This window comes from Zonotrichia leucophrys, chromosome 5, assembly GCF_028769735.1.
Source record: "Zonotrichia leucophrys gambelii isolate GWCS_2022_RI chromosome 5, RI_Zleu_2.0, whole genome shotgun sequence".
Taxonomy (NCBI): Eukaryota; Metazoa; Chordata; class Aves; order Passeriformes; family Passerellidae; genus Zonotrichia; species Zonotrichia leucophrys.
In genome coordinates, this window is record NC_088175.1 from 28,740,586 (window position 1) to 28,768,413 (window position 27,828).

Below are 27,828 nucleotides of genomic sequence, written 5' to 3' on the forward strand. Positions count from 1 at the left end.
CTTTTTAATCAGGTTCCCTAAGCAGGAGATGAACATGGACCTGAGCTGTGTGATGTATTCCTATGTGTCTGTGTTGGGGCCAAAAAGGAGCTGGTACCTGAGAGGCAGGGCAGAGGCTGTTCTTGCCACCTCTCCAAGATGCAGCAAAGCATGAAGGCAGGCAGAATTGTATGCTCTAACTTTGATCAGCAGTGGCCCTTTAAGGCAGAGCAAGGCGTGCAGTGTGGACACTGCCCAGTCCAAACCCAGCAGCCACGTGAACTCTCCCCAGGTGGGCAGTGCCAGGCTGGCACAGCAAGGCCCCCTCACCCTCCCCAATGACAGAGGGAGTCTGATTGAACTTGCTGGCTCCCACTCACTCTGCCCCAATTTTCCTCAGGACAAATGAGAAGAACCTGTCTCCAAGTGCAAGATTTTGGGAATATGTGTCAGAGATGCCTGTCAGTAAAACATCCGTCTTGCCCTAATTTCTGCATGGAGTGCTGCAATGTCGAGTGAAATAACCTTCCAAGCTGGCTCTGGTGCAGAGGTATTTTGGCTTATGTTATTGCTGAGAGCTTTCTTTCTGATGAGCTCTTTCTGCCTCTGTGTTTCTGATGTCTGACTCTCTTCACTCTTCTTTTTCCCTTGGGCTGGGATGTGTGCTGTTTGCAATGCATCAGGAAGTAATACGCAATGAGAAAACTCTCATCATCTGTGCATCAGGGAGAGAATTACTGACTGAGTGCTGAGCAGTCAAGTTATTGATTCAAACCAAAGCCCAGTCTCTCTGTCTGCTGGGCTGGTTACATCCTGCTGGTTCATTGCATTTAATCGGATTCCCTGAGCTGCCACGCAGAGGGGGTGAGTTAGAACCAGATCCATCTATAATGTTTGCTTCAAAATCCAGTTCTGTCTCCCCTTCTCCGTCCATGGAACAGGCAGATTCAGATGCTCTGGACATCAGCACCAAGGTGCAGCTGTACGGTGTGCTCTGGAAGAGACCCTTTGGGAGGCAGTCAGCCAAATGGTCCAGGAGGTAAGCCACAGTTGCTGAGGGATGCTCGGGTGAAACACAAAGCCTAAGGGTCTGGGGTAAGTTTAGAGACTGAGTGCTTGACTCTTCAAGTGCAGCCAGCCAGGCAGAGACTCAGGGTAAAACTTGGGGCACAGCTTCCCCGCTGCTCTGAGTCTGCTTCACACACGTGGCACCCCACTGTGCTCTCTTCTTTATCTGTCCAGAACCTGTGCTATGTGCACTTCAGGGTGGTAATAGAGACTAGCTGCCTCCTCTGAATAATTGTGAGAGTTTCATGAAAGGGGAAGAGTCTGTTCATGTATTTTGCCCCTAAACTGCTTGATGTTTTTGTTTTGGCACTCAAAGCTGTTTGAGTCCTTCGGGTGTGAGATGGCAGGGCTGAGCTGACAGTGTGGGGGTCTGTAGTGTGTGTGTGTGGTCTGCAGGGGTCTGTGCACAGCTCCAGCACTGCTGTGCTGCCTGACAGCGACTGCGTGCTGGGAACAGCACATGCAGACTCTTCCCCGGGGAGAAGGTGGCTCTGAGTTCTCTCCCATCTGGTGTTAGGGGGTTGCAAGCTGCTGTATGTTGTCTGTCAGCAGCCAGGAAGTTTGGAGCTGGAAAGCATTTGCTATAACCTTTAACCAAGGACAGAAGTATGTTCTGTAATACTGAAGTGGTGGGTTGGTTTTAAGTTTAGAGTTGCTGTAGTTTCTTTATGCAAATCACTGAATCTCTGGCACTTACCTTTCGTGGGTAAGTACCTTTGCTGCAGTCTGCAGTGTAGATACAAACAATCCATTTCTAAAGCCAGCTTTCCCAGCTTTGCATTCTGTAGTAACCATAGTGCTGCCCAGTCTGCGAGGATGGCATAGCCTGAAAAAAAACATTACTTGGGAAGCATTTTGTGTTTGTAGCAGTTTTTGACCCATGTGTGTGTTTTATTCCCTCCCATGCCAAGAACAGCCTATTTTCACCCAGAAAAGAATTTGTGCTGATGCTCCCTACTCAGCTCCCAAATATTGACAAATAAATGAATTATGCCTGGAAACTACTGTGATTGTGTTACGGAAAATAAATGGACAGAATAACAGAGGGGAAGGTAATTTGCCATGGATGAGGCATTCTTAAAAGGCTCTCCCTAATAAAAATATGTTGCAGGCAAATGGCCCATCTCTGTTCCCTCTGTCATTATTTATTTAGTGCTGTTCTATTCCTAGAAATCACCCCATCTTCAGCAAGTGGTGAATGTTTTAGTGATAGCAGCTGGGAGCAGAAGGGGAGGTGATGTGGGGCAGGGGTGATGTGGAAGGTTAGTTGCAAGCACAGCAGCTGAGGGTCCTGGGGGACCAGACACAGGTCAGTTAGAGTTGAACATGGAATCTGTGGGGTTTGGAAGAAGTGAGTTCTGGGGTAAAAAGATTTGAACAGGAGGAGCGATGTGTTGTTGGTTTGTTTGTTTTACTGTGGGAGAGACTTGCCTTAAAGTAAAACAAACTTGCATTGTATTATAACAAATCATTAGGGGGAGATAAGGAGCAATTCATTCATTTCCTCCTCTTTTTCCCCATGCCCACCAGCACATAGCTGGTCAAGTACATTTTTTTATGAAAAGAAGAGATGTTTCCCACTCCAGTTAAATAAAGAAAAAAGATTGGCTATATTTTGATGTCATTGAGGACATGGTCTCTGATAAATGTACGTTTTGTCCTGGGATAACTGTACTACTGAAATCTGGGATAACTGTACTACTCTCACTCCCAAGGAAAGTCTTTCCAAGATATGGGAGATAGCCTGTCTTTAAGGGGAGGATTGATCTCATCAGGCCATCAGCCATGAAGATGGGTCTATGTGGGAGGTACATGATATTTACTGGCCGGATCCCATTCATTTGGCTGTAGCAGCAACACTTCTGGAGCAACTGAGAAGAAAAGCAACTGTTTCAGGGAAGGATGGAATCTGACTAGATAGCAGATGAAGGAAAAAGTGTCCAGGCATGGTGTCCAGTACTTTGGTGATGGAAATCCCAGGTTTTGGAATTTCACAGCAGTACAGGCTATGCAGGGAGGAGGAAGGGATAAACAGAGCCTTGTTTTAGTCAGGGCCAAATCTGATGGCACCTGTGGAGACAGCTGAACTTTACCTGGGGCAGCTGTGTGGAGTATTTTCAGTCCTTTCTTTTGCCCATGCAATGGTCTGCTCTGAAGCCCAAATATAATATTTGTGTCCTGCCTCAGGTACTGTCCAAGGGCGGGCTGGATGCTTCTGGACCAGTGTAGCTGTGTTTATCTGCCAGGGCTGACATCTGAGCATGCTGCCTTTCAGAGCTTGATTTTTGAAATGCCATTAGCAGCATCCTAATGCCTGTCTCTTAAAGAAAGGGAGGTCTATTCCTAATGTGGATTTTCTTTTCTTGTAAAGTAATATCTATCCAACAGAGAAGCACCTGTCTTCTGAGTTTAGTGCTGCTTTTGAGCAGTCTAAGCTTGGGTCACTGCTGGAGTGGCTTTGGAAAATCATATTCTCAGTCACTGACTAACAGTCCTCCTCTTCTGAACAACTTCTTCCTCCCGATGCCTAACAAGCAATTTAGCCTCTCCTGCTACAAAAGTTTTACTGGTAATGGCACGAGCCTGGCACAGAGGCTGGAGTGAAATGCATCGTGTGTGTACCCACCCTGGATATGGCATGAATTGGGTGCTGTAGCTTTCCAGGATGGAAGTGGCATACCCCTTCTTTACCATGAATAATCCCAGTCCCATATAGAAATGTCAGGCTCTAAACTGGCACCATCCATGTCTGAGACTTTGGGGTTCAGTGGGACAGTGCCAGGAAGGGCCATCTCTTTGGTGGACAACTGAACATCAGAAAAGCAAGGTGAAGCACAAGAAGAGAGAGAACAAAACACAAAATATGCCTGTATGTCTCCATAAATCTGTCAGAGATGACAAGTTGGAAGGAGAGAAACACAGCACAGTTAAGAGAGAATTTTTTGTCTTTTGAACCAGTCCTGTCAGTGACATTGCAAAGCAGGCACATAACCTTGTTTTCCACAGTGGCTACTTACAGTCACTGCGTGTGGTCACAGGACGGATGGAAAAGATAATTGTTTATGGCTGCTTTCTGCTCAGGAGCCCCGGGAATCACACAGCTGCAGAGCAGCGAGCGTGTGCGGCACATGGCAACAGGGGCTGCGGGAGCCTGGGCTTCCCTCCGCTCCTTGTGATCCCCCCTTGCTGCTTGCGGTCAGGGAGCCTCCTGAGCCTCTCCCCGCTCCCGCAGGCTGGCCGTGCTCCGGCTGCCGGGCAGGGGAGCCTGGAGCTGACAGGGGAGCAGGGCGAGGGGCAGAGCAGCGAGCTCCGATCTTCATGCTGATAACGATCATTCGCCCATCAGTTTCCTGAGCTGTCCCTGGGGACGGAGTACTGGGCTGATCGAGTAAATGGGATTTACCCCCTGTGCTCCTGGCCCAGAGAAACACCATCTGAATAAAGGACGAGGGAGACCGCTGCAGTTTTATAGTGTAACTACTTCATCTGGGCCATTGTCATGTCAAAAACTTGTACAAAGAGTAGCTAATTAATTTCATTAGCCCTCTGTAATACAAAAAGCACTTATTCCACAGAGATCAGGTGTCTCAATTTGTCCAGTACAGAGCTGTTGTTTCTGCTTTACATCAGAGTCACTCAAATTGTTACCATTCCTCTCCTATTCTGGTTTAATTATACTGTGGTTTCAGTGGTTCCTCAGAGCAGGATCCAGCAGCAGGAATGGGTGACCAGAGCAGCTGACCACATGAATGGCTCTTGCATTACCTGTGCTGCCTGTAGAGTATGGCTGTGCCAGCCTGCCTCATCTAGCACACCTTTGCTGGTGTTCTCCAAGGTTTTGAGCTCTGCTCTGTTTTTAAATTGCTTCTTTTTTGGGTTCTTGTTTGTATTCAAAATCTTGCCCTGCCTTTACAGCACTTCCTTTTCTCCTGCTGCCACATCTGTGCCTAATTCAGACACATGTTCAGTGTCTCCTGTCCTCTAATCACAGTCCTAACTGGGTGTCTCTCCCCATTCTCCCTTGACCATTTTTCCCTTTCTGCTCTTACTCACCTGGCTGCTGCTTTAGTCTTCAACCTGCTCTTGAGCCTTGTAACTCTCTCCTCTGTTATTTTACTTCATCCCTCTTTTCACCATGCTGCATCAACTGCCCCTGGATTGTTGCATGGAGACTTTGTCCTGAAGGTCATTTAAAGTAATGGTCTTGGTTGCTCTGGTGTTGCTTTCTAGGTAAAGGTAGATGAGGGAATATGATCTGAGCATAAATACATTATGTGCACAAGCTAACCAGATTTTCAATGTTTTTCCTTCATTGTTTATAGTGAGATTTTGTTCTTCTTATTTTCTAAACTCTTATTTTGTATATTTTCATTCCAAATCCCCATATTTTCTCTCCACATGTGTGAAATCAGGGATCTAAAAGTTTATTTATCTGTGAAAGACATATCATTTTTCAGAGCTACGTTTTGTTCTTATTTCTGCTTTGATTTTGGTTTCCATAGAAGCATAATCTATAATATGAGGATTATCAGCACTGAGCAATAAAAAGTATGCAACAAACTAAACTCTGGCTTTAACTGGGGGATAACATTTAGATTAAAAAAATCACACAGTTCAAGATCAATATCTTTACTTGTTTGGCAAATGTTTTTTTATATTAGTCAGACTGAAAATAGTGATGAAAGTCATGATTTAACTTTCTCTGTTTCATGTGGTGTGTTGACTTTTGGCATCTCTAGATTCATATTTGTGCCCACAGTATCTGGTTCCCTGTGACTCACTGGACCAAGCACAGGCCATTGGGCAGGCAGGTTTGTTCTTTTAAGAGGTTATTTCTGTATTTATTGTGCAGATAAGGCAACATTTCTCTCTAAAAAATGAAGTCCTCCTTGAACTAAGCGTAGAGTTGGAGAAAACAGAAAGATGCAGCTACTCAAAGGAAAACTTTCTTATAGAGTTAAAGGCCAGAGATGTGAGGAAAAATTAATCCAGAAGGCACAAGGCTGCTGTTCACAGAAGTGATGTGGACAGGAGGAACCAGGAACAAGCCTTGTCTGCTCTCTGGAGGTCTCTGATGTATGCCTTGGCAAAGTCCCTGCTTCTCCCCACCTCTGATGTCGACATGAACAGGTATAGATGAGAGAGAAGGAGAAGAAAAAAAACAGGGGAACAATAACTGCTGCTGGTGTTCTGAAGATTTATGATTGTAAATATGCACCTGTTCAATGACTGTCACTTTCTAACACTTTGGAGAAGGTACACAGTGATCCAGAGCTTGAGTTTGCTGCAGACTTTGAAAAGTTTAACTTTGCTCTTTTATTGCCCCAAGAGCCTGTGGTCTCTGTTCCCATGGCATTTGGCAATTTCATCTGTGTTCCCAGAGCCATAGCAGAAGAGCAAGAGAAAGAAGCTGATGGAAGCAGTAAAGTTTTCACCTGAGTAAAATAATGGTATTAATAATAATTAATAATTATTTATATTTTTAATTATGATTATTGTAATTCTCTGCCAGCTTCAACGTCTTCCTTTAGCTTTTGGAACTAAACTGGTACCAGATTGCTGTGCTCATCTGTACTGGAGGCAGGACTTGGCTCCACCTGGCAGCCCAGCCACTTCAGGAGAGGCCTGGGGGGGGTGAGGGCACATGAAGGCATTAGCATTGTCCTTGTGGATCAGCCCCCTTGTCCTCTAGCCCATTACTAAAGGTGGCTCCAAGGAAAGGTGCAGCAATGCCCAGGCTGCACAAGTGGCCAGCGCTACCTGTGGAGGTCTTCTCTTATTCCCTCCCAGAAACAGGAGGGTTTCTTGGCAATGTTCTTATTATTCACAGAAATGTCTTATCCTTTCCAGTTTCCTCATGATCTCTTGTCCTCAGCACCATATGAAAGTGATTTACACAGCTGTGTTTTGTGGAGTGTAAAAAGGCATTTTTGAATAATTTTCACCTTCTTGCCTTTCACTTTCTTTCCAAATCCCTCTTTCTCGTGTCAGAAAATATGTGCAGAACAGAACAATACATTTTCTTTGTCATTTGCTCTTTTGAAACCTCCCTATTACACTTGTCCCCATTTTTTTTTCAGCTGCTCTTCATAATTTTTAAGTGCTGCAGAGATTTAGACCAAATTGAAACTAAGTCAGGTATCTCTCCCCTGTACCACTGCCTGCAGAACATGTGCAACCTCAATTTTTGAAGAGAGGAGGAACCCTCCCAGGGGCATTTCAAAAATCCAAATAAGTTAAAGGTGGCACTCCTTTAATCATAATTTTGAGGACACACTCCGGTAAGTTAGAGGCTTGGCTTGCAGAAGCTGTGATATTTTGTGGTTACTACACAATGATCACCAGAGCATACCTAAGGCTAAGAGAGCAGAACAAGGCCTATTTTAATGTTACACGTATGAGAAAAAACCGCTCAATTTCCTTTGTAGTTGTGAAGGTCAGTGACAGGAGAGTTTGCCAGGTGCTCTGCTTAAAAATATCTCTCAAATTTATTTCTGCTCCTGAGTGCTTTGGTGGCCAATTTTTGCCTCAAGAGTCACTTGGGGATGCTAAGCTGTGATTCTCTGTCAGACTGGAAACACTTCCCTCTGGCTGTGCTGAGATGGGAGGGAAGAGGGTCACAGGCAGCATATTGCAAAATAAGCATTTAGTTGGGCTTAGCCCATGCAAGAAACCCTTGAATAAAAGAGCAGCTCTCTCCAGTAGGTTGAATTCAACCCATGAGTGAGAGAGGGCACACACGTCGAGGTGCCAAAAGTCTGTGGTCCTGCCTGGGGCACAGAGTGCTGTCCCAGTGCCCTGAGAGCCTGTGGCTTGCCCTCAGCTCTGGTGGTGCCTGTTGGGCGCCTGCAAGCACAAAGTACCTCAGCTTGGCACTTGCTGTTAAGCACCAGCTCCTGGCTGTGAGCAAAGTAAGGCACCTCACCTCAGTCTTAGGTGGGAGTGGTGAACTCTCGTGATCAGAAAGCAGCTTTAGTTAGGTGGGGATTTTCTAGTGCTGTGAACCACAACCTCCATTTCACCAGAATGTAATTCCCTTCTCTGTCTTAAAGGTTCTTCATCATTAAGGAAAGCTTCCTGCTGTACTATGCTGAGAGTGAGAAGAAGAGTTTTGAAAGCAATAAATACTTCAATATCCATCCGAAGGTGAGCAGTGTTTGCACAAGGAGGGAGTTATTTTCTTTCTAGCATTCCCTCCCCCTTCCTCCATGGGCCCAGCAGATGATGAAGAGGTAAGTTCCAGTAAGCCCAAGACATCTCACAGGTTTAGGAAAGCCTCAAAAGAAAGGCTTTTCAGGATATTTCATGATTCAGTGGGCATATGACTTCTATTTTTTTTTTTACCTGATAGTAGATATATTCCTTTATTTTCATGATCTAATCAACTAATCATCTGGCTATAAAAATAATGTTGGCAAAGCCAGTGGTAGGGCTAAGAGCTCCATATGGCTCTTGTTTCTAACCTGTACTTGCACTTGGCACAGCTGATGGCCCACCTGCCCTCTGTAGCTCTGCTGCCTGGAGCTCCAGGGGACCCTGTGCTCTGAGCTGCTTCTGTCCTCTGTAGTCACTGCAGGCTGATGTAGCCCATGAGCTCCTGAAGGTGCTGATTCCACTCATCCTGGCTGTCACAGCCAGCTGCCTGCCTGCCCCAGGCAGCACTGTGGGATTTGACTGCTGTCAGTGACTGCAATGGATGCACAGCCTCTCTCACGATACCACACTGAATCTGCAACATTTGCCCCTCTGGGGACATCACTTCCTCCTTGATGAAACAGTTTCTGCTTCCGTGTTCTAACAGCTTCCCTCCATGCTGAAGGCAGGACTGCTGTCCTTACCCCTTCCAGATACTGGCTGAGGGTTTCCTGGTGGTGATGAGAGTCCCTCTGCTTTGTAGGAATTGTGTGTCTCCCAAGGTAGACAAGGCAGGGCAGGGGCCAACAAAGTGACTGAAAGTTCAGCTCCTGGTTAGTTGATAGTTATACTTGATTTTGCTGACTGATTAGAGTGCTCTGGTTTATCTCCAGGGTGTCATACCCCTGGGAGGCTGCATTGTGGAGCCCAAAGAAGAGGCCAACATGCCTTATGCCATAAAGATCTCTCATGAAGACTTCCATGTAAGTAGATTCCTTTTTTCCTAAAAACCTCCAAACACCACAGAACAGGTTAATGCTGATGAGCAGAGCTGGACTGGCAGACTTTTCCCTCCCCACCAAGGTATGCCTACCCTCTCTGGACAGACTATCCTGAGGGTAAAGGTGACTTAGAATCCCAAGTCCCATCAACACAACCAGTAAGGAACCTGCACTTTCTGACACCAGGTTTTAGGCTACTAGCAGAGCAGTGGACAAATTCTCAGGAGGCCTAGAGCCCATGTTGCCCTATCAGTGTTATTCCTGCTGTGGCTGTTTGCTGTGTGCACACTTCCCAATGTGTGGTAGGCCTAGGTCATATTTGCTCCCGTGTGATGCTTCCTGGGGAGGTGGAGGGCTATGGTGGGCTCTCCTCCCACCACAGCTGTGTCCAGTTCATGCCAGGGGTGCACAGAGGTGCATAAGGCACCAGCCTCTCTAATCTGGGTTTTTTTCCCCCCCTCCCCTCCCCTCTTCCAGGGTAACATTGTTCTAGCAGCCGAATCAGAGTTTGAGCAGGCTCAGTGGCTGGAGATGCTACAGGAGTCTGGAAAAGTGTAAGCTCCTTTCTATTCCTTATTTGCTTTGATCTGCTCTGTAGATGTATAAAGGATTAAGAGGAAGAAGCCTGACTAGAAGGGCTATGGGGAGTCAGACAAGCTCCTCAAAACCAGTGATAGTTTTAGTTGCCTCCTGGACCCGTCCTTACTCTAAAGGGGAGTGCTCTAAAGCTCATGCAAAGCTTCCCACCTTGTAGTGCAGTGTGTCTCTCTGCTCACCAGCCCAGGCTGTCATCTGCCAAATGCTGATACACTGAGTTTCTTCTGCTACCCCTCTCTCGTGCCTCAGAGATGTGGGAACCCTCCTGGTCCATTTTGTGTGGGAAGCAAGGTTTGCAGGTTTGATGGAAGTGGAGGTCAGACAACCCCTCCATAGGAATTTGAGGTAAAGTAAGAGCAGAACAGACAAGACATGAAGCTAGTGAGCAGCTGCCATGTGCCTCTATGTCCTGCCATGAGCAGGGTCCTCAGCAGCACAGTTCTGATCAATAACAGTAATTGTGATGCACTTCAGTGTCCATGGGGTGTGATTCCTTCTGCCCAGATCTGCGGGTGCTCAGGCGTGCAGCAGCAGGATTTGGCCTCTCAAAACAGTTTAATTGTGAAATGTGGAAGCAGCCTAAATCCCAGGAGAGGCAGTGTTAGCAAAGCATTTCCAGCCCACCTGCAGGGGTTAGAGGGTTTGATTGCTGTCTGCAATCAGTACTGGTTCACACTCTGCTGAGAATGCTGGACAGAGATTTGCAGTTTGTTGGCCTCCAGCTCTGCAATCCCCCAGCACCCAGGAGCTTGACAGTGCAATGAGCAGCTGTCCTGCAAAGCCAGAGCAGGCTCCTTCTAAATCTCAGAAGATGCAGGAAAAGATAACACTAAAACAGGGATTTGACTTTCCCAAATGAGATATAGAAACTTCCTGGATTTTAGGGCAGAGCCTACCATTCAGCTCTGAGGCTTAAAGCAATGAGCATTTTGCTCTGCCCTTCCTGGCTGCATAACATGTGTGATCTCTTACCACTGCAGGGACAGAAGCTGTTTAACTTGTAATCCCAGTGTGTGCATGTACATGTACGTGCTAAGGCAATATCTCAGTTAATTTCAATGTTGTGAGGCCCAAAATGTAGATTTGTAATTAATGGGAACATAATGTTACGGTGGATCAGTGCAAGCCAAGCTCTGTGCTGCAAGCTCTGTGCTTGGCTGTGGTGCTGGGGCGAGCTGTTCCCTCTGTGGCAGTGTGTGAACTGCCACACAAAACTGGCCATGAAGATCCATGGGAGCAGGAGTCCTGTGGGACACAAGACCCAAGGCAGAGATCTACCACCCCCTGGGCACGAGCAGCCTTGGCCGCTGCAGAGGAGAAGTGACAGACACAGGGGTAGCCCTGGAGCACTTTGGAGATTTTTATTGACTAGCCCAGGTCCACACTTGCCTTTGCCAATGTTTAGATCAACTATTGCCAAGGGCAATAATTTGGGACCAAGTTCATCTTTCAGGTGTGTATGGGAGGGAAGGAGGAGGGCAGCACAACTCAGGATGGGTGTGCACAAGTAAGCCCTGCACTGCTGCATTTGTCACAGAGCCAGCCTTTTCTCTAGCCCATGCTTTAATATTCCAGCAGTAGCATTTAAAACAGAAGCTACAAGTGGTTGCTATCATACAGCAGACCACCTGCACCTAGTTGATAATCCACCTGAGACACCTTTCCTCCCCTCTGTGCTTCTGTTCCTGCATCAGAGAGTGGTGCAGCTCCAGTGCCCGTCTCATCAGGGCTGATGGTAACCTACATGCGAGGAAAAGCACGGATTATGTGGTTTAACAGGGTCAGGTTGGGAGCTAAACAGCAGTCAGAAAGGCCAGCATGGACCAATAAATTGATCTGCAGTGAATAGAAAAGCTAAAATAATACAGTTGAATTATTCTAGGCAATTATAATGTTCTTTTGTTCCTAGATGGAGATTGCACTGCCAGTGGCACCTGCTGTTTTCATAATTGTTTAAAGTAGGCCAAAAAAAACCCCCAACAAAAACCCCAAAACTCACAAACAAACAACTTTAAAAGAAAAAAAAAAGGCCAAAAAAAAAAGCCCAACCCCAAAACAAACTCCATAGACTGAGATATGGACATAGGCGAAGGGGGAAAATCAAATCCAGGCTGGGAAGTATCATCAGTTCTTTGTTTTGATTTTGTCCTCTGCCTCGTTCCATCTGGGGTGGGTCATGTGTATGTGCCTGCAGAACTGGTTATTGCCTCCACCATCAGTATGCCTGGTGATCCCTTCAGTTCTTCACTCCCTTCCAAGCCTCCTGCCCTGATGGGGAAATGGCTTATTCAACGCAGAGGGGAACTGATGGCATCCCCACACTTCCAAAATATTGTGGCTTAGACTTACCACACTTGCCAGATTGTGAAAGCTTTTTGGAAATGCACAAAGGCCTCCCAGACTGCCAGGCTCTCTTCCCACCCAGAGAGGCTTTGCTGCTGAAAGGGGGAGAGAGGGGCACACATAACCTCTCTCTGTTCACTGCAACATTCCCTGAAGTGGTAGAAAGTGAACTTGGTGGGCAATGCAGGAGAAAATAAGTGACATAGTACTTACATCCTGTGGACTATAAAGTGCTGACTGTCTCCAAAAATTGGCTGTGGGTGCTACCAAGAAAGCTTTCACTGCATTTTACCTAAAGAGGTATTCCCAGTGCTGCAGAACTGGAACAGACAGTGATTGAGGTGTATATGTGATGGAGATTCTCTACAGCTTTGGGTTTGTTTTTTTTTTTTCAGGCAGGGGCTTTCTACTTGTCCCATGAGCCTTCCTGGCCCTGTGCTTTCCAATACTTTAAGCAATGTAGCTATTTCTGATGAAAACTCACTTGGCAAGAAATACAAAATAGAAAGCTCTTGCTTGCCCCTCAGCTGAGGGTATAGCCTGGTACCTCCCTGTAGCTGTGGTTATACCAGCACTGGTTCCAGCAGATGTAGGAATAAAAGCTTAAATGCTACATGGTGATCCCAGTGCATTTTCAAAGTCACACAGCAGTGGGTGACTTTGCAGCAACCTTTGAGTAATTGACAGGAAAATGTCTTGTTAGTCTAGGAAAGGGAGGGAGCACTGAAAAGGTGACTGTAAACAGACACCTTAAAGGCTGCAGATGTTTTGAAACCCTCCATGTAATCATATGATAAACTCTGTCATCCTCCCCACACCCATCTTGACCTGTTTGCTTCTCTGGGATCAGATTCATCCTGTAACAGGGAATGTCAGTGAGAAAACACATTCACACCCACATATTCTCACTCAAGATGAAGATGTCTACCTGTGGGCAAAACAGCACCTTTTAAATTAGTGTTCTAATTTTCTCTCTACTTTAGAAATAGCCTCATTAGCTGACAAGAAACACATATATCTGCAAAGAGCCTGGGTTGCTGGAGCTGTGAGCTGCCTGCTCCCTGGGGTGGTGTGTGTTTAATTTATTCATCTGGCTTTTATCAGAGACAAAGTACAGCTTGCCTTGAAATCAGAGATTGCCAAATTAATGGTTTCCAAAAAGCTACAATTTCAAGTTGTTCACAAAGAGGCCTGATACAGGAAGCTTTACAGATATTTAATATTTATAAGATCCCTTAGGATTTAACAAAGATGGCAGAATTTCTGGGCAACAATTGCTGTTCCTGTATGCACATCTATATAAACATATTGGAATCAATTTTAGGTATGTTTTAATGTTACGCATTTTATATGTGTAGATTTTTTTTCTAATGAAACATGAATGGAGCAGCAAACTCCATTTCTGGTTCTATTTTTGGGTTTTGTGTGTGCTTGTCCATGATGTTTAATATCTGTACTAAAGCCTAGCCTGTCTGTGAACTCAATCAGTAATGGGTATTTGCTCCACAGGCCCTTTTTTTTAGCTTTGCTTCATAAAGTGTTTAAGAGACCTTGAGATCCTCTGACCAGTGGCCGTACAATAACACAAGGTGCTCTTTGAATATGCCTGCTGCCTCTAACATTCCCTACTTGCCAGCATCTTGTCTGGCTTTTATCTCTGGCTCTTCATTGTCAGGAAAAAGCACTTGACTCACAGGGTAGGGCCAGACACCAAGTCCTAGTGGCTTACAACTTTAGCAGAGGAGGGGTTGATTGCTTCCAGGATGGATGATGGATACCAGAAAGACCGAAGGTAAAAGGCCATAGGAAGGATCCAATAAGTGGTCGAAGGCTGAAGGGGAAGAGTGACTCTAACAACAAAATATTGGAAGGGCTGCAGAAGACAATGTTGCTGGCAGTGGGAAGTTACTAGAGTTAAACCTAAAATCTGGTTCTAAAGTCTGTCATTTAAAGGGTTCCAGGTACATCCTGTTGCAGTTGAAGGCTGTGAATGTGCTGGATTCGTCTGGAGAGCCCTCAAAATTAGGTTCAGTATAAAAATCTCCAAAACACTGGGAAAAACATTTGAATAGCTGTGAGGTGTTGACATACAGCCCATGTATTGAAAAAAAAAATACTGAATGCCAGGGAAATTTCTCCAATTCATTTGTGGAGAAAACTTTTAGAGACTCATGGTCCCAGCTGATGAGAGTCTGCATGTCTGAATTCCTTGGCAGTTTGCTAGGCTGAGTCCCCTGTCCTAGACCCTTAGCTCTCTCACATTGCCTGCTTTATGTCTGCTCTCCCAAGGACCTGGAAGAATGCCCAGCTGGGAGAAGCCATGATCGAGAGCCTGGAAGCTCAAGGACTACAGCTGGCCAAGGAGAAACAGGAATATTTAGGTAGGAAACTCTTACTTTGAAAAGCAATAGAGGCCAAAATAGCAATTTTGCTTCTCCTGGAGCTGTCATTGTGGTCAAGCCAAGCAGCTATAGGTTTTCTCTGGATGAAGCTTTTGAGCAGTCAGCTGAAATTCAGGTCTGAAAGGAGTCAAAACATGCAAAAGTTAAGGTGGGATCTGAACATCTGTGTGGAGTGTAAAGAAGAAACCTGCTTTGCCCACCATGCTGCAGTCCTCCATGGCTCACCTGTACAAACATTTGCCACCCCTGAGAGGTTTGGATGTGCTGGTTTCAGCTGCTCACAGGCAAACAGACAATACATTTATCTCCCTCAATCAGACAGGACTGATACTTCTGAGGTTGGTCACTGCTTTTCATACATGAGTTTTCTTCACCTAGCTGGTGCTTTTTTTGGTCTTACTCAACTCGATCTTTGTGTTTGCTGATGCTGTTCAGTTTGGAAGTGGGAGCATTTACATGGGCTTGTTTGAGGTATCTAATGACAGTGGCTAATTTGCCAGTGCTCTCTCTGTAGACAGTAGAGAAAGAACAGATGAACCTGAAATAATCTAGATATGAAGAAAGGGGATTATGTAATCCAAATCCCCTATTTAGGAACCAGCCTCTGCATGGCCTGATACCTTGGATGCTCTGATTGCCTTGGCAGGTCCAGTTATCTCTTCCCCTTACTGCCTATAGGAACAGCCAAGGGAGAGCAGCTCTTTTAACTCAGATTCCCTCTAAGTTACAGCATTCCCCAGGTCTCAGAGACCTTGTGACCTGGGGGCTGTGGGTCACAAGTGTGGGCCCATTGACTTGTCTGGAGTGTTATCTGCTTTAAATAAGATGGCAGAAATTTGGGCGCTTCAGGCTGGTGATGCTCTGAGTAGGGGCTCATGCTATCTACTCCTAATTGTCAAGCCACTGGAGGAATCTTACAGAGCTTTTTGCATTTCTGCAAACACACTGATCAGGGTTGATCTCAGCATATGTAGCAGTGATCATAGCTCAAGTACCAGGGTGTGTTTACTCTGTCCATCTGAACACCATTCACCCATGTGAGGTGATGGATGGGCCCATACATGAGGCAAGCAGGGAGAACTGGTTCTACACTTGACAAAGGAATAACAGGGGATTCTGAGAGGAGGACCTGAAGGGACAGAAATGGGAGGAAAATTAGAAACAGGAAAGTTCCATCAAAACATTATTTTGCTACCATCAGAGCAAAAGGGCTTTAAAGACTAAAGAACTCTTTAGTATGATAAAAGAAAAGGTAGTGGAGAAATAGAGGAATACACATTCTGTGGCAAACAGGAGATGTTTGGAATATAAAATATGTATCTTACCAGGTTCTTTGGTCCATGACAAGAACATTCAGAGCTGGTCAATTGTCACAGTTGGCTACTTCCTTATGACATGAACTATTTCTATATAAGTGCTAAAGCTTCTGCCTCATTAGCCTTACCTTCAATGATCTGTGTCCATCCTGTAATCAAGCTTTGAGGGCAGGCACTGTTCCTGGAAGCAGGTCAAGGTTCTCTGGAGGAACACTCTAAAGAATTTCTCAAATCCACACTGAGTTATCTTCCACCCAGCTGGGATCCAGGTTTCACTATCAGACATGGACATTACAGAAGCCCATCAGGCTTGGGCCCTCCAGGAGGGGGTCAAGGTGGGAAGAGCCTCTGTAAGGTGGGGAAGGTGGGAGAGCCTTGTAATTGCAGTGCATCTGTGCTGGGCTCTGGCCAGGAGGAAGAGGGAGAGAGTGGGAAAGAAAGGCAGCAGCAGTGCTTAGCAGAGCTTTGGTAATACAACACTATTTCTCTGGTACCTGGAGCCCTGCTCTGGGCAGGAGGCAGAGGTCTGCATTCCTCCTAGAAGTAGTCATGCTGCCAGCAGCAGCAACTCAGGCCCTCAGTACCACGGAAACCAGTAGCACCTCACTCACCTTTCAAGAGGAAGAGAGGAGTGCTCCAGTCAATCTGCCCCTGCTCCCGCGGCAGCCAGGTGGCAGAGCTGAGAGCTGAACCTGAGGCTTGACCACGAGAAGTGTTTCTGTCTGAGCTCCGGTAAGCTGTCTCAGAGCTGCCCGAGGCAGAGCCTCTGAGCTTGGAGCTGGCTCAGCAGAGGTGCTGCAGGCTGAGGACCAGAGCACAGCCTCTGCTGGGCAGCTGTGTCTTCAGGGGACAAGAGCAAATGACATTGAGGGGAACTGCTCCCTACAGCACAAGTTTTGTGGCTAAATTAGGGATTGATTTCTGGGCTCGGCTGGGACATCCCAAGGTGACAATAGGGAGTTGGCAGTGCTGCCCAGAGAGCTAAGGACAGGATGATGGGCTAGGCAAGTGAGGATGGGGCACTGAGCTGCAGGAAAACTGACTGCTGCTACGAGTTGTGTGATTCTGCACTCACTTGGCCTTTCTGTGCCTTGTTCCTTATCTCTGAAGCAGATGTAAGAATATTTTCCTGCCTCAGCTGGAGGATAATGAAGGATGGTTCATCAAGGCTCTTTAAGAACATTGAGAGGAAAGCTTAGAATGAGTATAAAGCAAGATGTTTGTTTAGTTTATTAAGTTATTTGGCAGGAGGGAAGTTATAGAAAATCCCATTAGTGCCCTGGACCCTCCCAGACAGATACACAAAAAGGAATAGGGAATGATGCATTTTCAAGCTTCAAAAAGTGATTCTTGTTTGTAAATATCCCAAGGATATAAAATGCTTTTCTCTGTGCTTGGACTTTTTTTGTGTGCTTGCAGATAAACTAATGGAAGAAACAGAGGAGCTATGTCTGCAGAGGGAGCAAAAAGAGGTGAGTTCATCATAAGACAGTTTCCTTCAGCTGCCATGTGGCAGGGCTGGTAGGCTGGGACTTGTTGAAGGCATGTCAGTGTTCAGGGAGAGAGGCTTGTGGAGGCACAAGAGTCTCCAGCCAATCTCTGGGTCCTGTGGAAGAAGAGAGGAATAAGACCTGTGCCATGAGATGGGTCATGGAGGTGTATCCCTGCTCCCTTTCCCTGTTACTTTCCATGCAGCAGGTTTATCTTTATGACTCCAGGGAGGAAGATCAAATGAAATTCATACTCACTGGATTGAATTACACAAGTGTTATTTGGAAGATTGTGGCAATAAAGTCCATCCAACATTCCCAGGGAGTTTTGGACCTTCTGTATATGTGTGGCAGAGTTGACCTCTGCAGGGAGCATGTCTGAGATTTCCAGGTGCTCGGTAACCTGGCTGGGACTTCTGGATGTCTGAAAATCCTCAGGCAACCTCAAATCCTTCTAATTGCCCCTGGACGAAAGTGTGGTGGAGTCAGACACCCTGTAGCTCTACACAGCTTGGGTAAAACACCATGTTAAAAGCCCCAGGTGCTGTTAGCAGGGAGGCCTCTCCTAACTGTGTTGGCAGAGTACATCACTGTCCTCTCTTTTGGAGCAGGAACTGGAGCGTCTGAACCAGATCCTGGAAGCAGAGAAGCAGCGCTTTGAGGAGGTGGTGCGGGAGCTGCGGCTGGAGCAGGAGGAGATCCGGCGGTATGGCCACGGGGCAGGGAAGGACACAACTCCCACACTGGGCAAAATACTGCTGTGGTGGTGAATCCAAACAGGCTGGAAACCCATCTGGTTTGTGCATTGACCAAAACAGGAGTGGCTGTGGGCCCTTTACCTGCATTTGCTATTGCTGGTGGCCAATAGAGCACAGTTCAGCTTCAGTTTGCACTCGGGCCTCCAGCAATTTAATTTTAAAGTGCTGGGATACAAGCCACGCCCAGTTTAGTTGGGGTAGCATGGGACAGGTGCAAGAGAAGATTTCAGAGAGGCAATTAGTTCAGCTGACTGAGCAGCTGTGTGGGGTCCAGACACTGGATTTAGTTTGCCACCATCAGCTGAATGACAGTGGATGTATGATGTTGGCTCACCAAGATTAGTTTTGTCATTTCTGAAGTTAACTATGAAAAATATTAGCAACAAGTGTACTTAGAAATAGAAGAATCCAAGTGCTTTTCCCCAAGTATTGAAAGGACATTTTTTACTATCACTCTCTTTTTTTTCTTTTTTTTCTCCCTAAGTAACATCCCAGAAAAGCCAGTGTGATTTTGCAAACCATTTTTGTTCTCACAGGCTCTGCCTAGATGTGATTGCCATGTCTGAGCTCTTTCAGTTGCAACCATGGCTCTGCCCTTGCTGGAGAAGCACAGTAACTCTTGGGTTGGGTTTGATGATCAGGAGGCACAGTGAAGTTCCTGGCCACCTGTAGTGTGTCCAAGGCAGGATGTGATGTTTTCTGGCAAACTCCTGGCTCTCCAGGACTGGCTATACCAACCGATGGTTGCAGGTCCTGCACCAGGAGAGGCACAGCCTGGGCGCAGCCTGCAGGGCTGGTTTTGCAATAGCTGTCACCCTTTTTGCTTCTTTAGGGAGCTGGAGCTCACAGCCCGCTCCCTCAAAGGAGTGGAGGAAGAGAAGAAAGAGTTGAGAAGCCTGACAGAGTCCTTACAGAACACCCTGGAGGTGAGTGACTGCTCCTGCCCTGAGTGACAGCATCTGGGCCTGAAAGCACTGCTGTCACACGGCATGAATCCAACATCTGCTAGTGCCAGGGTTGAAGTGCTGTGCAGATGAACAGATTCATTTGGTAGCTGATATGAACACCAAAATCCCCTGCAGAAAAGGATGAGAAATGGCACAGAGCACAAGTGGACCAAGACTTTCTCAGCAGTACCAGGTGATATGGTGATTGGACAATGACCAGAATAAATTGTAGTTTAGGAGGCTTAGGTGGAACAGTAGGGGGAGAATTTTCCCCAGATGGGCAGGCAGGCAGAGAGGCTGAGGAACCCTCATCCTGGACTGTTGTCAGACTGTAAACAGCCACAGCTGACCATATCCTGCTGTGCTGCCAGACTGCCTCTGAACAGCAAGCTGGGCAGGAGCCTGCTGGAAGGTCCCTTCCAGCCAGCATGACTATAAGTCTGATGAGCTTTTTCTGTTTAACTGCATCTCTCTACCTTCTGATGGAATTTGAAGCAGCAGAGGGGCATTCTTTGTTCACAGAAGGGAGCATGGTTCCCAAGAAATCGTGTACCTGGGAATGTACATGGGAATCTAGGAAACAGAGTCTTGATGTATTAAAATCTTTCCTTACTGGTGGATTTATGGAAAGTATCTTTTCTAAACGTATTTTTTTTGTGAAATTTCCACACAATTCGCATTCTGAAGCTGCAAGGTCATCTTTAATGTTTGTGTCAGATCCTGCAAGTTTGGCCAAAAATCTGTTCCTTTGAGCTCTTCTCCTTGCCTGCAGTTATGACAGAAAGAACTGGAAAGCTATGGGAGTGCCATTCTTGCCCTAATTGCACATTGAACACTTCCGAGGCAAACCGTGTGATGTGTTCCATGCCCACATTTAGAAGTACCACAGAGGGGATGCCTCCAGTTCCCACTAAGGAGCAAGCAGAGCAGGGAAGGCAGGGAAGCACAAGGTTCCGGTCCCTGAGCTGTGTCCTCACTAGCATCAAAGGAGCCTGCTGGTTCACCCCCTCGTAGCAAAGGCTGTGTTGGAGGCTTGCTCCCCATGAAGCGGGTATGAAATGAAACCCAAATTTTGTTATTCCTGTGTTTACCTGAATGAGGCATGTGGATGCAAGGATGGAGGCACTCAGTAAGGAAGAACCAGACAGGAACAGGAGCAGAAACATCAGACTTGGCTGATACTCACAATCTCTTGTCCTTCTTCAAGGAGCTCTCCCTGGAAAAACAACAAATGCTGGAGATGCTGGAAGAAAATGAGAGCCAGGTCCCACCTCCAACCAGCCCCAGCAAGGAGCAAAGCCCCATCTGGGGACTGCACTGCAGCCTGCGACAGATTGAAGAGAAGATGCAGCAACTTCTGCAGGAGAAACTCCTGGCAGAGAAAAGGTGAAGTGGGGAAAGAGGACACTTCTGCTCAGGGTTAGTGGTGCTGAAGGATGTCACTGTCTGCTGACTTGCTTTTTGGTTGCCAACACCAGACAAGTCTAGAAGCTTGTCTGGTTCCAATGGCAGGAGTCCAGGTTACAAATCCTTCAAAGGAGACAGAGTGAGGCAGGGCAGCTGAACTTGCACCCAGTTGGGCCTGCTCCTTTCAAACCAGGACTTGTGCATGTAAAAGTGTTCATGGCCTGTCCATAAGGAGTGTTTGGTAGTCCTGGGCCTCATCTGGGAGTTGAGAATGTTCCATTCAAGAACTGTCCAGCTGGCTTTCTCCAGCAATGCCTGTGCTATTGGAATGGAGCACACAGTGCTCCTGTTAGCATCTCTTTGCTCTGGGCAGTCAGGTAGTTGAGGATGCCCCATCATGACACTGAGCTCCTTTCCTTCCTGTGAGTTGTGTTGGGGTGGGAATGGTCATCTTTGTTTGCTGTGCCATGCACCAGGATGAAGGAGAATGAGGAGCGGTCTCGAGCACTGGAGGAGGAGCGCGAGTTTTACTCTTCCCAGTCGCAAGCGCTGCAGAACTCGCTCTTGGAGCTGACTGCAGAGAAACAGCAGGCAGAGAGAGACCTCAAGGTATCCCCTGCATACGTCACATATTGCTGTCCCTGGGCTCAGAGTGCTTCCATTTCCTCTTTCAACTCATTCTCTATCAAGCCAAACACTTGGTTTTATTTAGTTTTCACATTATGGTCATAAATCTTCAATAGCTGTGCTTTGTATTGTCAGCTGTATCCTGGCCTGCATCCAAAGCAGAGTAGCAGGCAGGGCGAGGGAGATGATTCTGTCCCTCTGCTCCACTCTGCTGAGACCCCACCTGCAGTGCTGCATGCAGCTCTGGAAGGACATTGACCTGTTGGAGTGAGCCCAGAGGAGCACCACCAAGGTGCTTGGAGGGCTGGAGCACCTCTCCTGTGAAGACAGGCTGAGAGAGCTGGGGCTGTTTGGCCTAGGGAAGAGAAGGCTCTGAGACAGAAGCCTTATAGGAATTTTTACAATGTAGTGATAGAACAGGTGAGATTGGCTTCAAACTGAAAGAGGAGAGGTTTACATTAGGTATTAGAAATAAATTATTTACTGTGAGGGTGGTGAGGAATTGAAACAAGTTGCTCAGAAAAGTTGTGGATATTCCATCCTGGAAGTGTTCAGAACTGGGTTGGTTGGAGCTCTGAGAAACCTGGTCTAGTGAAAATTATCCCTCCCCATGGCCAAGGGGAATGAGATGATCTTTAAGGTCTCTTCCTACCCAAAGCACTATGATATCATGGTAACACATGAAATTGTCTTATATCTATGTAGTACTACTGTTTATTTTTGTATCCTGAAGCCTGATTAATCCATTCAGTACAAGTCTTTTAATCTGTTACTGTGAAAACATAACCTATAGATGGAGGGAAGGAAAAAAAGTAAAAGAGGAAAGTAGACACAATCAAGAATAAAGATGATTTCAAATAAATGCTAATATGGTTGTTGCAGAACTGAGCAGACATTTTGTCTTCTCACCTGTGCTCAGAAAAACAAACCTTAAGACTTTTAAATCTTCAGTAACCTCTGCAAGAACTTGGATTCAAAAGCAGAGGAATTCAGATGAGGGACCAGCCCTACTTGGTAACTGACAGTACATTAATCTATGCAAAGGTAACTGGACAAATATGGTATTTTATTTAAATCTAAATAATGTAAAGGTTATGTTAATAATTGGCTGTTTGACACTCAAACTCCTTATACAATATTTTGTCCACCCTCTGAATTATTTTTTCCTGAACCTCCAATATTTTCTTATCTTGTCACCTTCTATCTACTTGGCCAGACTAAAGCTAAATTGACCTAAGCTGTGTAGTCTCTCATTTGCTAAACTAGTACAGTATTTCTAACTCCTCTTGTGTTTTGTTTCTGAAACTAAGCACTGTACATCCCTTTGTGGGAATTGGCTGCCTTTATCTCAAGTCTGTCTCAGCTGGATTGATGTCCTTCTGTTCCTGCTAAGCTGCAAGTACTTGCATTAGCACAAATTCATGTGTTGAAATACCATCTCTGGTTCCATATGGTTTATGCAAGGGGAGGAAAACTGTGAAAAATGAAGTCAGAGTAAAGTAATATTACTGTAATAATCTGGACTTCAGATTCTGTCTGAAAACATGAGAAATGCCTTTATATTGCCTTGCAATGCTTCTAAGGATTTCCATCACTGTTGTCTTTTCATTTTTATCCATGGCAAGTTGCTCACAGACCTTGTGAGTTACCCAGATGTTTACTGAGAAAGAAGCTGTTTTCCAGCAATTCTTATTTTCTTCCTCAGGCTGAAGTGAAGGTACGCATGGATCTGGAGAAGAGACTGAGAGAGGCTGAGGAAGCCTTGCAGAGCTTGGAGCAAGGCTTAAATTCCCTGAATTGCAACAAGGAGAAAGAGAAGAAGATGAAAGCAGATGTCAGTAACTTGAGAAGTAAGTTAGTCATCCATGTTCTCTACTGATGAGCAAACTCACTAGAGGAAATATTTCTACCTTCCCAGGCACACAAAGATTACAAATTAGCAAAGCTGCAGATAAATGTGGTCTCCCAACTTCTTGTACCTCCACCACATCTCCCTTTTGAGGAGCCATAATGTGCTATGCAGGTAGTTGATGTTTTGCCCTCAGAGAAGGTTGGAAATTATTCCAGCCTCTCAAAGGAGCATTAAATTATTCCAGCCATCTCTGCTGGGTGGAAGACAAACCTAGAGATGAGCAAATCATCTTGACTTTCCAAAATGTCAAACAGGGAAGCTGTGGCAGAGCTATAAAAACTGACTACTGACTAGGTCTGAGTTACAAGGAATCCTCTGATTCCCCTCAAGGCTTTATTTCTCAGCCTTGGCTAAAAGAATAGCACCAGTTTAAGGAGGCCTGTGGTTGCTGTAGCAACGTGCTGGTGGGTGACCCAGCAGGTGAAGTTTGGATCTTTACTCAGAGCTGAATCACAGCATCAGCTCAGCACTACAGAGCATGGGTCAGGTTCAGACTGATGCTTCTCACAAGTTATCCCTGTTTCTTTGCCTTTTTCTGATTTGTTTCGGCTGGGTCTTTTTGGGTTCTCTTGGGGGGCACTACCATGGCATTTGGCTTGAGTCAGGCTTGGGAACTGACATAAGCAGCTTCAATTGAGTCAAATCTTGCTTGTTTTGCATGCCCTGCAAGTTATAGTGCAGGGAGAAGGGTTTATTAAGGTGCTAGGCCTGTACAGTTAAGGCTTCATTTCAGTGAAGGGTGGATGTACTGGACTAATATAGAAAAGTCAAAAAGTCCTGTGGTATTCTGAGCACTGTTAGGTAAATAGGGAAAAATAAATGCATAAATAGTTTTATATCTATTCACATACTTATAATTTATATATATTTAAATTTTAAAAGTATTATTCAGTAGTTTCTACATAAGATTTCTAAATGGATAAAAACAGTTATGATTCTGAACTTCATGCCACTAGCTCAGGGCCATGGTAAGAAAACAGAGTGAAAGTGGATGTGTTGAGCTCAGCATTCAAGTGGAGCTTCACAAGGCATACATGAGTAACTGGTACTGAATGTCTCCTGATATTTCCAACCTTAGATTTTGGGAGATGTTTTTTTCAAAAGAGTAAAAATGTACTGATGAGCAGAGCACTAGGGAAAATAAGGGACCAGCAATGTTTCCCATAACGTTAGTCCCAGCACACATTGCCTCAGTCCTTCCAAGTGGTTCCTGCAGCTCTGCATACCCTTTATAGAAGAGTTGGGGCACATTAGCACATGATGCTTTTGAACAGCAATGGACCAGCAACAGGCAGGAGGACAGCAAGACTGGAATGGCAGAATAGACACTGCTCAGACCATAAGAGGGGAAATGGGGCAGGAAAAGCAGTTTGTGTGGCAGATCAGGGCAGAATAACGTCAGAGTTTGGGCATAGGGCTTTCCTTGGAGCCCATAATATATGTAACTATGTGCTGGTATTTGCTATGCTACTAAGAAATCCCTTACTGTGTGTGCCCGTGATGGTGTTGCCAACACTTGCAAACCCCTGCCTTTTCCAGTTCATCCTGACTGGTTTTAGAAGTCCTTCAAAGAAAGTATAAAGAGCAAGGCTTCAGACTTGAGAACTTCTATCACAGTATAAAAGGCTTTTGGCAGTTGAGTCATGAGCAGTTGTGAGAATTACTGATGTGGAAGGGATGACTGTAGTTCTTTCTAAATTTGAGTATGCATTTGTTAGGAACTGGAGGGTTTTGTCACTTTGAAAATGAACATTTGCAAATGTTCTTCCTGATGATATTCTGGAGCTCTATGGATTGTTGTTCATGAAGGTCATCATTACCTGGTTCAGCCCATCAATGAGCGCAGTCCCTTGTGGTTGGTTCATTGCTTGGGGTGTCTGCCCCATCACTGTAACAGTGGTGTTTTCTTCCCAGAGTTCTTTGAAGAGTGCATCCGCAATGCTGAGCTGGAGGCCAAGATGCCCGTGATCATGAAGAACTCCGTGTACATCCACAAGGCTGCCACTCGCCGCATAAAGAGCTGCCGCTTCCGCTGCCGGAGAACCAGCGCCTCCTGGAATGACAGTGGGTGTTGGGCAGCCTTCTCCTTCATCTCCTGCAGGAGCAGATATGTGCCCAGGGGGCTGGCAGAGCAGTAAAGTTTGCAAATGTTGTTTCTATTCCATGTTCCTTAGCAGCAGAATGGAGCCATGGTGCTACTTGGAGCTTCCTTTCCCAGAGAGCAGGCACTGAGCCTGTGTACTTGTAGCCCCTTTCTTTATATATGTTGAAAGCTAAACTTCTGTGATGGTCTTGGGCCCCTAAAAAAACATACTTAAATATGACTTCATCAGAATGCCTAATCACAGACTGAGTTAGGCTCAGTCATGCTGGTCACATGGCTCGTGAACTCTAGTGAAGCTTTATCTTCAGTTTGTGTCCCTAGTGGAGAGTGCTTACCTTTCTGTCCTGTTCTTGTTTCAGTGAAACAGTCACAGTCCTTCATCTTCTCACCTGCAGAAGCTGAAAATATTGAAGAGCTGAAAGAAGCAGCCAAAAGACTGAGCCGGGACCAGCGCTTTAGGAAAACTATCTATCAAATCATGAGGTCACAAAAGGATTCTGCTTCAGGGGACAAAAAGTGACTCTTCCTGGGAGGGGGCTTCTGAGATCAACCTGCCATTCAGCTCTGCAAAAGTTACAGCCTTGGGCATTAGGCTCAGAAGGGAGATCTGGCATTTGGTGGGCAAGGTGGGGGAGAGTTGTGTGTAGGAAATCCCTTGAGTTACTGGCTTTGCTTTAGTTTGAGTGCTCCCTGCAGCCTGGCAGACCTTCTCTGCTGATCTCTCCAAACCTGTTTGCTTCAGCTGCTTACACTAAGCCATGTTTGGCCAAGATGCCACAGTCGGTGTTCACGTGAACCAGAGACCGTAGCTTAGGAAGTGCCTCTCCTTTCCTTTCCTTCCCTGTCTAGTCTGTCTGCCAAACACAAGTGCTTTTGAGGAAACCTTTAGCAGCCTATGTTCCAGCTGTATAATCTCCTCAGCTGAACACAGCTCACCCTGTTCTGCCTGATCCCCTCTAGGAGCTGCACACCCTCAGTAAATCAGCACTTCGGTGGGGCACATGTCCTGAAGACTGCAGCAGTCCCAGCCTCCCAAGCACAGGCAAAAGTATCAAACACAGGGCCAAACTTTTTGTCTTGATGCTACATAATTTCAAGCAAACAGCAACAACACAAGGTGAAGACAACAGGAGGATGCTGTGGATTTGGGTCCAAGGAGGATCATGTACAGAGAAGAGCTTATACGTAACTCAATGGCATCCACGCAAGCTGGAGGGAGGGTTCTGTTGTGTGATGGTGGGCAGAACATTCCAGGGCCACCTTTGCACATTTTTTTGCACTGGGACATCTAGCTGTGTCAGAACTAGGGAATGTATTAGCTCTTGGCTATCTATTCCTCAGTGTGAAGAAGCCTTTGACTCAGTTTTGACGGCTTCCTCAACACCTCACCTGTGAGGTGAGTTGGGGGGCAGGAGGGAGAAGACTGTCCAGCAACAAAACCCACTGCCACTTCAGGCAAGCTGCAAGGGCTGTGGAAGAGGAGTCCAGGAGAGGAGTCACTTTGTTGTGGAACCCCTTGCAGCCTCCCCCACCTATTTTAAGTAAGCAGTTGGCTAATAATTACCCATGCTGTAGAAGCAGCACTGCCTGGTGCTTACAGACCACAGGATAAGCATGCTCAGAGTGACACCCTGTTTTCTCCTGCGTATTAATTGGGAAATTAAGAAATAGACAATACAAAGGTGAATAAAGTAAGCAGCAGAAGTACAGTTAGGGGTTAGGGGGTGATAAAGTACAGATTTACTGTACCTTTCATGGCATCAGGACCCCTGGGTATTATGTATGTCCAGTGACACACAGGTGGTTGCTTGCTACTGTCCCATTCAGACTGTGACAGTGTCCACTAACAGCCTTTGGTTTCTGGCCACCTACATAATTCCCTACCAATTTAGTGTTGTTCTTAGGGAGAAGTCAAGGATGAGGCTGGGTAGCAAGCCTTGGCTTACCAGCCAGAGGAGAGTGGTTAAAGCTGGGTGGAGGAACATCCTGTGACAGTGTGATGCTCCTGGATGGAATCACTCTAGTGTGACCAGAGGAAAAGCTTTGAAAACACAGCCTGTACTTCCCATTTCAGTCAGTTACTGACTAGTATCCTTCTGCCAGGCATTGGGAGGTTTCATCCAATCAGAAGATCCAGCTCTGAAGGAGGATGTTTTTGTGATAATAGGTGATACAGTAGGAGAAGATTGTTTCCATCCTTCCTTAGCATACCTCATCCTTCTGTGGTTTATCTACTTGTGTTTATATGCTAGAAAGCCACAAATGAATTCTTGCTCCTACGAGGCTGAAGGGCTGTGATAAAGAAGCAATACAGAAATGTTTTTTTTCCTTGATGCTGCTCCCAGATAATCTCTGGCTATTTTCCAGTTACAAGGTCTATATTAGGTGATGCTGGAAGGAACAGAATAAAGGATAGCTAGAGAATGCATCTGTAATTCAGGCAGGTAGAAAAATCACCCTGTGGCCTGTGAATACAGCATTTTTGTTCTATTACCATCAAAGCCACAATCTCTGATTCTTCAGAAGTATTGTATGCAGGAGGCAGTCACATCAGGTCTTCCTTTACTGTGCATATTGACAGCAATAAGTAAATAAAAGTTATGCTGACACTAGAATGAATTCCTGTGTGTTCTTGATACACTGTCACCAAAATGATGTTAAATTGTCTCTGCAGGAGTTCAAACAAATCATTGTGACACTCTCATTTACTGCCAGTGCAGTTCCTCTGCTTCACTGTGTTGCT

General features: G+C 45.9%; 1 protein-coding gene across 2 annotated transcripts; it reads left to right on the top strand.

Moving 5' to 3' along the window:
- The first annotated feature begins 294 nt into the window (after window positions 1–294).
- PLEKHD1 (pleckstrin homology and coiled-coil domain containing D1) lies at window positions 295–27,682 on the top strand. 2 transcript variants are annotated; one of them, XM_064714995.1, is made up of 14 exons: window positions 295–529; window positions 921–1,018; window positions 8,100–8,193; window positions 9,075–9,164; window positions 9,660–9,736; window positions 14,412–14,503; window positions 17,260–17,312; window positions 17,942–18,036; window positions 18,921–19,014; window positions 20,243–20,421; window positions 20,919–21,051; window positions 22,775–22,919; window positions 24,896–25,045; window positions 25,445–27,682. In XM_064714995.1, exons 1-14 carry the CDS (start codon window positions 488–490, stop codon window positions 25,603–25,605), a joined length of 1,503 nt encoding a protein of 500 aa, XP_064571065.1. In that variant the 5' UTR covers window positions 295–487; the 3' UTR covers window positions 25,606–27,682. The 2 variants fall into 2 exon arrangements, with proteins under 2 accessions (XP_064571065.1, XP_064571064.1); XM_064714994.1 differs by having other exon boundaries at window positions 501–529; window positions 663–1,018.
- Window positions 27,683–27,828: the final 146 nt, after the last annotated feature.

What these genes read in the sequence shown, in the direction of transcription:
- PLEKHD1 (XM_064714994.1), top strand. Translation starts at nt 870, where the DNA reads ATGTTTGCTTCAAAATCCAGTTCTGTCTCCCCTTCTCCGTCCATGGAA. An exon ending in TCAGCCAAATGGTCCAGGAG is followed by an intron (nt 1,019 to 8,099) that starts GTAAGCCACAGT and finishes TCTGTCTTAAAG; the next exon opens with GTTCTTCATCATTAAGGAAA. An exon ending in AAACTCCTGGCAGAGAAAAG is followed by an intron (nt 20,422 to 20,918) that starts GTGAAGTGGGGA and finishes GCCATGCACCAG; the next exon opens with GATGAAGGAGAATGAGGAGC.